The sequence below is a fragment of the Gymnoscopelus braueri genome (assembly GCF_963280865.1).
Source record: "Gymnoscopelus braueri genome assembly, chromosome: 7".
NCBI lineage: Eukaryota > Metazoa > Chordata > Actinopteri > Myctophiformes > Myctophidae > Gymnoscopelus > Gymnoscopelus braueri.
Genome location: NC_137608.1, coordinates 49,508,745 through 49,521,192, shown reverse-complemented (window position 1 = coordinate 49,521,192; position 12,448 = coordinate 49,508,745). Strand labels below are relative to the sequence as shown.

Sequence of the window (12,448 nt, the reverse complement as noted above, 5' to 3'; positions counted from 1 at the left end):
CATGAGGTGCATAGACATAAGGTGCATAAGGTACAGCATGTACTTGAGGTTAGACATAAGGTGCATAAGGTACAGTATGTTCATGAGGAGACATAAGGTGCATAGACATAAGGTGCATAAGGTACAGCATGTACATGAGGAGACATAAGGTGCATAAGCAGCAGCTACATACTGTTCATGATATGTGCAATAATCCACACTGTCGTCTTCTTGGAAACAGATGATGTAACATCATATCTTTAATCTGATTGGCTGATTCTTCTGAACTAGAGAACGAGTCCTCCTTCATTCTCTTTCAGACTCCAGAACTTCTCTTTCAGTAAACATCTGTTTATTCTGATCTGTTTATTCTGATCTGTTTATTCTGATCTGTTTATTCTGATCTGTTTATTCTCATCTGTTAAATTCAGTTCAGGTTTGACCAGTGATGATGAAGATTACAGCCACCCTCCTCATCCTCTCCTCTGTACTTCATGTCAAAGCGATCCCAGGAAGTAAGTACATTATATTTATGTTATTATATAATATATACATGTTTATCTACTGTTATTATATAAAACCAAATATGAATAATGCACAATATAAGCACATGACACACACACACACACACACACACACACACACACACACACACACACACACACACACACACACACACACACACACACACACACACACACACACACACACACACACACACACACACACACACACACACACACACACACACACACACACACACACACTTTTACTACCTGTATATACAGTATTGGATCTTGAATGTTGGTCCAAATACAAACATTAAAACAGATGTTAGGAACTGTTGTTGTGACATCATGAAATAAATCATTCTGTATGAATTACTTTCATAATAAACGTTTGACAGGAAGCTACTTTTAATATCCAACCTTTCACTTCATATAAGAACAAAACATGCAGTGGTGTAAAGTAACTAATTACATTTACTAAAGTACTGTACTCAAGTACAATTCAATTCAATCTTTATTTCAGACTCAGGGTCCATACAACAGATGACAATCACACAGTAAAAACAATAAAATAATAAACACATAAAAAACACATAAAAAACAGTCCAACTACAGCTGTTCAAAGTCAGTAGAGGCTGTTACGCCAATGTCTCCATATCATGGAAGAGAACCGAGTAGAACTCTTGACAGGGTTAATTAAAATCTTAATACAATTTTGAGGTACTTATACTTTATCTTTACTGGAATATTTCCAATTTCCAGTACTTTTACTTCTTCTCCACTACATCTCACAGGCAAATATTGTACTTTTACTCCACTACAATTATTTGAAAACTTTAGTTACTAGTTACTTTAGATCTGCTATTTTCAAACATTTTTGTACTTTTACTTTTGGGATTTTAAGTACATTTTGATACCTATACCTTTGTACCTATACCTTTGTATTTTTTAAAATTCCAGACAGTAACAGAGTACTTCTAAATTGCAGTATTGATACTTTTACTAAAGTAAAATATTTGAGTACTTTTTCCACCACTGCAAACATGATTGTTTAACATGATGATTATGTGTTATTGTCACTGTGAAGAAGTTTGTTGTTGAATTTAATGTCATCTTTGTTTTATTTCCAGTGTTCCATGAGGACATTACTGTCGTTGGCTGTTCAGACACAGTTAAAGACCCATATAAAGAGTACATGTATGCACTGGATGGTGAAGTGATGGCGTACGCAGACTTCAACAAAGGGAAGGTGGTGGAGCCTCAGCCTCCGTTTATAGATCATATGACCTGGCCTGCAGCAGCTTATGAAGCAGCTTTGAATCAGCAGGCGCTCTGCAAAGCCAACCTGGACACCATTCGCACTGCCACGAAGAAACCACCAGTGAAAGGTACATGAATACTATGAACACAATAGTTATTAACTAAAACGGTTGAATATATTTAACATGAATGAAAATGTTTAAACATGTATATTAAGCATTTATGGTGAAATATTTTCTAAATAATATGTATTTCTAGTAAACATGAATATGTGCTCAAGGAGTACATCCTGAGCTGTAGGTGAGGTGTAGATGGTACAACTATGTAGATGCAGTGGTGTGTTCTACCGTGTTACACTATATACGTAGTATACTGTAAAGATTTTCTTTTTGAAGCGTATAGCATCCAAAAAGCGTCTGAGGAAGCGTATCCAGTGTTGATTTGGTGAATCTATCTCTGGTGGGACACTATTTTAAAGAGGTCACGCGCACGTGTCTTAACACCTACACTACAGGTCACACAATGGACAATTGATATGCATCTAGGCTCATTCCTATGTTAATTCACCTGGTGTGGGGTTTTGAGTCTTGCTCAGGGACAAATTTCATATCATCGGCACATATGCTGGGATAGCCTGGAATCGAACCTGGGGCAACCAGGGCCAGCTGGTTCCCTAGGCGGGCTCACTAACCACTCAGCTATGGCCGCCCAAAATCCAAGATAATACGATTATACAACAGTTACCATCAAAATGTTCCTGTGATTCATGAATTAAATTACAGAGGTGAGTAACTAAGTACATGTAATCAAGTACTGTACTTATTTACAATTTTGAGGCATTAATACTTTACTTGAGTATTTCCAATTTCCAATACTTTTACTTCTACTCCACTACATCTCAGAGGCAAATATTGTAGTTTACTCCACTACAAGTATTTGAAAACTTTAGTTACTAGTTACTAGTAGATTTTGATTATTATTACAAAACATACAGTAACCACTTCAGCCATATAGGCCATTTGAAAATAGCTGATCTACAAGCTCACAATGCGTCACTGATCACGATTTGATGCATTGTGAGCTTGTAGATCTGCTATTTTCAAAAGATTCGTATACATTTCAAAACTTGAAATGGGACATTTTGTATAATGAGTACTTTTACTTTTGGTGCTTTAAGTACATTTTGATGCAAACACTTTTGTGCTTTTACTCAAGTACATTTTGAATTACGGACTTTTAATTGTAACAGAGTATTTCTCTATATTGTAGATCTGCTATCGGCTGGGGGTGGGCGTGGCTTATCACCTTGGGGGGTTAGTTTGAATCTCTGGGTATGGCCTATCACCTTGTGTAATCATATTTGAACTCGGGACCTCCCAAAATAATCATATTTTTGTGTGCTTGTAGATCGGTTATTGTCACAACGTTTGCCTCTCTCTTATTCATTTGACAATTTGGCCAATTTGCTATTAAAAAGGTCTTAAGTCATTAAATTGTCACTTTATAAATGTGCAGATACCCTGTATCCACTTATAATGCAAGTTGGTTTGTTTACTGTTGAGTGAGAAAACAATGTTACCTATTAAGCTAATCATCTGGGGACCCCAAAAAAAGTTATCTGAGGACCCCCCAGAAGTCAATGCACTCATTCAATTATTTGAATTGAATGATGATTTATTTGATACATTTGGGGGTTACATAAAATATTGCAATTTAAATTCAAAAGCAACAGTCTAGTGTTTTCGTTTAGGATTGCAATGCAGGCTTTAATTACAGTGTAAATAATGACTTTTATTTGTTTAATATAACTCAGCTGATTGTTATAATGATTGACCTGGTATCCTATAGTTTCTTTGAGGCTCTACATTGTTCTCTCTACTCTCTACTTATGTGACTATTTACCTTGTTTGCTGACTAGAGTCAGTGGTGGGAAAAGTACTCAAATGTTTTACTTAAGTAAAAGTATCAATACTGCAATCTAGAAGTACTCTGTTACAAGTAAAAGTCCGGAATTCAAAACGTACTTGAGTAAAAGTTCAAAAATATTGGCATCAACATTGACTTAAAGTACCGAAAGTAAAAGTACTAAAATGTTTGAAAATAGCAGATCTACAAGCTCGTAGTGCGGCACTCGGTGCCGCGCTATGAGACTTGACAGACAGACAGACAGACAGACAGACAGACAGAGTCCTTGTTTAATGTTTAATACATTACTCAGCCACGCTAGACAACCGGACACACAGAGAGAAAAACTTAACTGGTAGCTCTATCACATTGTATTTAAGATATTCAATATATATTCAAAACATTTTAATGCCAGATTTCACATCCTGAACCTGTTTTAGACTTTATGTAGTGACATATTTGGCCGATGGGGGGCAGTTAAAGTCTAGTGTTGATATTATACAGATGATAATAAAACTGAACATTAATGACATTTTTAATTGTCTATTTCCAGATGGATATGTGTTCTATCAGGCTCAGCGCTGTGTGTTTAACTCCAGTGAGCTGAAGGACATACAGTACATACAGTCAGCTAATTTCGATGGTGATGAGTTCATCAGGTGGGACAGTAGAGTAGATCAGTATGTTGGATACACTGAGTTTGGTGTGATGAACGCAGAGCGCCTCAATAAAGATCCTGGAGCACTGGCTTATAGGAGAGCAGCACGAGAGGCATTCTGCAAACACAACATTGAGGGCTACTACTCCTCTGTTCTGAACAAGAGAGGTGAGCTGATATCAGAGCAGCACTCAACACTCATCACCTCATAAACTATAACATGAAATCACATGATTCTATTCAGAGATTAATGGTGTTAATATTGATCTGATAATGATTATAAAACATTACTTAATCTGCTGACAAACATTTCAGATCCTCTTAAACACTTAAAGGAGTAGTTCACCCCAAAAATGACTTACTTTCTATCAATTACACCCCATGAAGCCTTGAATTCATGGAGATTTTTTTTGTTTTTGTCTCATTCCTGAGACAATAATTTGATTACCGGTGGAAAGATGCTAATGTATCCGGTAGGAGACTCAAAGGAGACTCTTTGAGTCTCCTACCGGAGAGACCGCCGGTCATCAAATTATTGTCTCAGGAATGAGACAAAAACTAAAAAAATCTCCATGAATTCAATGCTTCATGGGGTGTAATTGATAGAAAATAAGTCATTTTTGGGGTGAACTACTCCTTTAAGCCTGATTTATACTCTATCCTAACACGCTGTCACGCAGTGGAAATAGCAGATCTACAAGCTCACAACATGTGGTGTCACCATCGTACACAGAGTATAAATGAAACATATAGATCTATTTCTGAGTGTTTTCACCCTCATATAATGACCTGCCTAAAACAGAGACACCAGGATTAATGTTTTTAAATGAATATTTGAATTATTGTCTTTACTAGTTTGTTTTGTATGTTTTTAATCACTTTGGTAATATTTTACAGGATTGTTTATTTATATATTATTTTGTTTGTTTCTACTCTAGTTCATTTGAACTATTTTCATTAAATGATATTTAATGGTTTATTGTTGTTATAAAGCACTGTGTAACTGTGAATTATTCAATATGTTTAAATTAAATTATATAAATGAATTCTACTTTGTAGAAAACTGTAGACTATTGTAGAATCTACAGTAGGGCTACTCTATGAAATGTTATTCTTTGGTGCCATCTGGTGGCCAAACACTGACACTTACTTTGATATGCTACAGTACCGTGCCTATATAAATCACCAACATAGACCCTGAAATTGATTATTGATAAGGCCATGTTATTGCCTAATGTGTCCAGTTCCACATATAAAACATTTTACCATTCAATTAATCTTTGAAAAGTTAACAAATAAATGACAACACACCAGGGTATAAATTGTTGTGATTGAGTCACTCCAGTAGCAAGTTAGCAACACATGTTCCCCATAGATTTTGCTTAAGCCTGCAAGGTCATCAAGGCTAGGTCTAGTGCTACAGTCTTCAGATTATGGTGGTAGATTGGGAGTGAGTCTGCAGCTCTAACTGCAATGGGGAGTTTGTTCCACCGTTTGGGAGAAGAGTTTAAGACTTGTGGAGCGTTGTCCAGGGTGTTTTAGAGAAGAGAGAAGAGTCTAGGACGTGTGGAGCGTTGTCCAGGGTGTTTTAGAGAAGAGAGAAGAGTCTAGGACGTGTGGAGCGTTGTCCAGGGTGTTTTAGAGAAGAGAGAAGAGTCTAGGACGTGTGGAGCGTTGTCCAGGGTGTTTTAGAGAAGGGAGTAGAGTGTAGGACGTGTGGAGTGTTGTCCAGGGTGTTTTAAAGAAGGAAGAAGAGTCTAGGACGTGTGGAGCATTTTCCAGGGTCTTTTAGAGAAGATTCAGAGTGAGCGGGAAGGGGTTGTAGGGTTGGATCAGGCTTGAAGATATGGGGGTGTCATATGGTTGCTTTGTAGACCAACATCAGTGTTTTGTACTCTGTGAGGGCAGCACGTGGGAGCCAATGGAGGGAGAGGAGAACAGGGGAGAGCCAGGAAATGTTAACATTTTGGCTGTTTGAAGTCCAAGTGTGTTGCGGCTTTCTGGATAATTTGGATCTTATTTGGATGATATACAATTATTAATGATAATGACATGTTCCTATTACTGGTATATAATAATAATAATAATAATAATAATAATAATAATAATAATAATAATGATAATATGTAATAATAATAATCATATTTTTTTAGGAGTGGAGCCCAAAGTGAGACTGAAGTCAGAGACTCCCCCTCGTCGTGGTGAACACACTCACATGCTGAGGTGCAGCAGCTACGACTTCTATCCTAAAGTGATCCTGGTGACCTGGTGGAGAGGTCAAGAACCTTTGACCTCCGGTCTCTCCTCTACCGATGAGCTGTCTGATGGAGACTGGTACTACCAGTACCACTCCTACCTGGAGTACACACCCAGGTACACACCTAACAGACACCTATACATAGAAATACACACCTAATAGACACCTATACATATATTCTTAAAAATAAAACAAATGTCCCATTAATTGGTAGGCTAATATTAAGTGACACACACACACACACACACACACACACACACACACACACACACACACACACACACACACACACACACACACACACACACACACACACACACACACACACACACACACACACACACACACACACACACACACACACACACACACACACACACACACACACACACACACACACACACACACACACACGTTTATCACCAGTCCACTCCAGACACAACCACGCAGCAAGCTCGTCGTCGTGCACTCATGACGAACGCACACAGAGACCGGCGCGCAAGTGTGCTATACATGAATACACACACAGGAATACGCTATAACGTATCCCGTTACTAAGTTTCTTCTGCCGCTTGCCTTCCTATTTTTTTCTGCAATGGGGAGGGAATAGTGGAATACACAATAAATACTAAAGCGGAGGAGAGCCCAGCGGGGCATTCACGCTCCTACACAAAAATAGTCAAACAAAATATTAACAAAGATCAACGGCTCAATGTGTCGAATCGCGGCACATTTCAGCGTGTAGATCGGCTACTACTACTGTGTGTGTGTGTGTGTGTGTGTGTGTGTGTGTGTGTGTGTGTGTGTGTGTGTGTGTGTGTGTGTGTGTGTGTGTGTGTGTGTGTGTGTGTGTGTGTGTGTGTGTGTGTGTGTGACACATAATATAAGCCTACCAATTAATGGGCCATTTGTTTTACAGATCAGGAGAGAAGATCACATGCATGGTGGAACATCCCAGCCTGACCGCGCCTATCAAGATGGACTGGGGTCAGTTACTATAAACTAGTGTAATCTACTGTCTAAATAGCACATATAAGCCTTGGGATGTGCATGAGCATGTCATCGTTAATGAACTTTACCACTTTTTTTGTGGATATGAAGTCATTGCTGATGGTCAGTTGAAAGAAATATAGTTCATTCATTCATTCCACAACCAGATACAGTTGAAACTCCAGAGACTACGTCACTGGGTGGTGGATTAGACTAGGCTTCTAAAAAGAGAGCAATAGGCCTCATGCAGGAAACAATTTAAGAACACATTTCTTCTTGTTCTTATCCTTGATTTTCTTCTTATTTTGTTATTGTGGGGGATTCAGTAATATTTTCTTACTTTGCTCTTCTCTTAGGTAAGAGCATATTTTAAGAGTGGTCAAGAGCGCTCTTATACTGACTGAGATAAGAGTCCACATATTGTTTGTCCAATGCTAGAAAGCAGGCATTTTACATTTGAGAAATATATAAAATGCATGAATATCAAGCTCAGAGTGCGGCACTGAGTGCCGCACTCTGAGCTTGTATATCTGCTATTTTTGAAAAATCGTGAACATTTGTGCAAATATTTGCACAAATGTTCACGAATATTTGTATATATTTTTAAAGTGAACATTTTTAACTGTCAAATACTGTATGTCATAATTTATCTGAAAAAAACTAGACTTTTCAAAAATAGCAGATCTACAAGCTCATAGCGCGGCACCGCGCTATGAGCTTGTGCCGCGCTTTTATGAGCTTGTATATGCTATGTTTATTTTTTATCGTGAACATTAAGTGCAAATCTTTGAATACATATATGTTTTAAAGCGAACATTTGTAATTGTCAAACGTCTCTCAACAGTCTTAATTTTTCGGAAAGAAACTATTATTGCTATATCGGTGGTGCTCAAACTTTTTCTTGTCAAGGACCCCCAAAATTGTATGTTTTTGGCCGCTGATCCCCATCAAAATATGTTGTTCCAGGGACCCCCCAGAAGCAAATATTTGAGTTAAAAATGTTGTTTAAAATGTTTTTATAAATTATATTCAAAGATTTGCACAAAAGTTCAAGATTTAAAAAAAAAATAGCAGATCTACAAGCTCGTAGCCTATGAGATTATTGATTTGATAAAAACGGATAAAAGACCAGATTGATTTGATAAAGCAGATCAAAGAGTCATCATGTTTTTTTCAATGTGAAAACAAGACAGTTTTCTTAGACAGAACAAGTGCTGATGTTCTTTTTTACAAACTGCCTCACAGTTCTGAGTCTATGACTCTGTCCCATGATACTTTTAGCACATTCCACAGCCTGGTTTATAATCATCATAGTAAAAGGTTGATTCATGTCTTCTAAAATCTATCATCATATCCTTTGTTTTGGATGTATTTAGCTCTAAGAAGGACATGTCACATCAGGTGACTAACTCCTCAAGGACTGGACCAATAGGGTTGGACTCATTATTACTGAACAGACTCACAATGACTGTGTTGTCTGTTTATTGTTTATTGTGTTTGGTTGTTGTAGCTTATTGTCAGATGACTCCATGTCAGAGTCTGTGAAGAACAAGGTGTTTTAATCTACTGATATGATATGATATTTATATTGTCAGATGACTCCATGCCAGAGTCAGTGAAGAACAAGGTGGCTATGGGAGCATCAGGTCTGGTTCTGGGTCTGGTCTTGTTCCTGTCTGGATTCATCTACTACCAGTGGAAGAAACGAGGTGATTAGCATGTTTAATTAACATGTCTAATTACAACCCTAATGTTGCTGTGTTGTTGTGTTATTGTGTTCACATTTATTCATTTTATGGAGAAATACACACAATACAGTACATATGATGATGTGTCTGGTTTAACTGTCTCTCTTCTTCTTCTATCAGGTCGTATTCTGGTGCCGACAACCAATGAGAATCTCTAGACTCCTCCCACACACCCAGGTTCACTTCCTCTTTCTTTTAACTAAACTTTTTTTTTGTTTTTTCAATGTATAAAAGTGTATAAAACTAGAAAACATACACAAAACAACATGCTTGTGTAATAAGTGAAACAGCTATCCTGGTAAACCATCACTAGCAGATCATTCCATCACTAGCAGGATCAAAGACAGAACATTGTGGTCCAAAAGTGAGTGTTCTACCAACTGAGCTGGGCTTCCTACTAAGATACACTATTGACAATGTTTTGGTCAAATGTTGTTTCTACTTTGATGGTTACTGTAGTTGCAAGGAGGGTGCTGGGAGGTTAGGTTTTTTAAGAAGTTTACTAATAACTTGTTCATGATCTATTATCCATTTATAGCATAGTTTTAAATCGTTAAATCATTAACAAACATTTAACAAGTTATGAATGACATATTAATAATAATTTGGGAATGATTCATTTACTATTTTAAGGGTTATTATTTTAAAGTGTTAATATGTTCACACAGTTGATAAATTCTGATTCTTAGTGTTTTTTTGTCTTTTCACAGAACACCTGGGTGTGTTTTCAGAGAAGCAGAGAGTCATCGCTGCTCCACGGTGGAGGGAGGACGAAATACATGTGTGTCCATTCAGCTTTTAAATAGTCATAACAGCAGTACAATGATCATCAACTTTTTTCACTAATGTGTCCTTTAAACAATTCAAAATGCTAAATGGCTAGCCAAGGCTAACGATAATTACTGTCTTTTCCCGGTGTTTCACAGAGGTTGAAGTGGTTTTGAGGTGAGATTAAGGTTAGGGTTAAGGTTAGGTTTATAGACATAGTGTTTGTGAGGTTAAAGGTCAGGGTTTAGGGTTAAGGTTAGGTTTATAGACATAGTGTTTGTGAGGTTAAAGGTCAGGGTTTAGGCGCCACCTGGGCAACACACCAGAGGAAGAGGGGGTCCCAATTAGTGTGGGCAGTTCATCAAACTACTTTGTATAGTTTATGTCGTCAGAAAACAAACATAATATTTCAGTTCTACACTATATTGAAACATTAAATAAATGATCACAGCCAACACCCAATCACAGTTCTTCAGAACATTAATATTAATATCCATCTGAATGGAAGTCAGTCAACCAAGTTTGTGAAAAGGGTTTTATTATTTTATAATTGACCATAAGTCATTTATTATGTAATCATTTATAATGTGTGATAATTAATGTGTTACGATCATTATGACATCACTGTTTCCCTGAGGGTCAGCTCTAGGGTGTTCTGAGGTGATGGGTGGACCTAAACCCTCTAGGGTGGTCTGAGGTGATGGGTGGACCTAAACCCTCTAGGGTGGTCTGAGGTGATGGGTGGACCTAAACCCTCTAGGGTGGTCTGAGGTGATGGGTGGACCTAAACCCTCTAGGGTGGTCTGAGGTGATGGGTGGACCTAAACCATCTAGGGTGGTCTGAGGTGACGGGTGGACCTATACACCTATAGGGTGGTCTGAGGTGATGGGTGGACCTAGACACCTATAGGGTGGTCTGAGGTGATGGGTGGACCTAGACCTTCTAGGGTGGACTGCGGTGGTGGACTTTTAAAAAAAATATTATTTGTAGGTCAGGCCATTAATCTGCGAGTTACCGCGACCACGAGTCAGAATTTTCCTTGTATTCACGCTATGCATGTGGACTGACTCTGTGTGTGTGTGTGTGTGTGTGTGCCTGTGTGTGGGTGTGGGTGACTGCGCAAGCAATCAGCGCTGATTGGCTGTTAGCTGGGGTCACGAGAGTTCAGCAGCACAGCAGTGAGTTTGTATGCTCGTACCAGCACTTTGCTAGTTGCCTGTTACCAACAGAAAAAGACTACATTTTGAACATAGCAACGGAGTGCTCACTCAGAGTGCGTTTTGGGTAAGCACAAGAAGCCTTTCTCTGATGCAGAAATAATTAATAATGCTTGATTGAAGTGATGGACACCATGTTTGAAGCCAAAGAAAAAGAGGAAATGACAGCTAAAATCCCACTCTCAGATTCCACAGCAACCAGACCTACTGAAATACTGGCTGGTGAGACGTTCTGAGCTTGTAGATCTGCTCACAATATTTATCTGTGGAACCGAGTCAAACTAAATGTAATGCCTACAACTCAAATATGATTGTTTTGGGTGGGGGGTCCCCGGTTCAAATATGATTATTTTGGGTGGGGGTCCCCAGTTCAAATATGATTCTTTTGGGGGGGGGTCACCAGTTAAAATATGATTATTTTTGGGGGGTCACCAGTTCAAATATGATTATTTTGGGTGGGGTTTCCCAGTTCAAATATGATTATTTTGGGGGGGTCCCCAGTTTAAATATGATTATTTTGTGGGGGTCACCAGTTCAAATATGATTAATTTTGGGTTGGGTCCCCAGTTCAAATATGATTATTTTGGGTGGGGGTCCCCAGTTCAAATATGATTGTTTTGGGTGGGGGGTCCCCAGTTCAAATATGACTAATTTTGGGGGTGGTCCCCAGTTCAAATATGATTACGCGCCGGTGAAGCGTCATTTTCTCCGCGCAGCACCCCCCTTGACAAAATGCTCCCGGGGGGCACCGCACCGGGCACCACGAAGGGTTAATCCGCCCCTGGTTGGGAGGGGATCCGATTTGATAAGCTTGGCTTGATTGACCGACTTTAATGACCGGACCTTTGGCTTATTCAAAAAATTATTTGTGGACCTTCAACATTTGTAGTTGAGGACCCCTGGTCTATGACATTAATGGGAAACACTGATTGCAATCATTTATATTAAGTAATGATTTATATGTAATCATTCATATGTATAATGAGCAGGGGAGCAGATCTCAGGGGGGGGGCACAAACAAGGATCATTCTCATCAATAATATCACCAACACAGAGTTCAGTTCTTATTTTTGGATCCTGATTTGACTAATGATCAATACATCCAGTAATCAATACCTTCCGTTTATTATCAATATCTACTGTAAATTATTGATAT

General features: G+C 38.4%; 2 protein-coding genes across 2 annotated transcripts in view; both read left to right on the top strand.

Annotated features, from left to right (window-relative positions):
* Positions 1-12,448, top strand: part of LOC308089370 (H-2 class II histocompatibility antigen, E-S beta chain-like) — a 39,863-nt gene that overhangs the window by 2,849 nt on the left and 24,566 nt on the right. The window lies entirely within an intron of this gene.
* Positions 387-7,569, top strand: LOC308089100 (H-2 class II histocompatibility antigen, E-S beta chain-like; the record flags this gene model as incomplete). The annotated part of the gene is made up of 5 exons (XM_080433671.1): positions 387-494; positions 1,619-1,876; positions 4,207-4,479; positions 6,465-6,684; positions 7,488-7,569. The coding sequence occupies exons 1-5, from the start codon at positions 428-430 to the stop codon at positions 7,567-7,569; spliced, it is 900 nt and encodes a 299-aa protein (XP_080289797.1). The 5' UTR covers positions 387-427.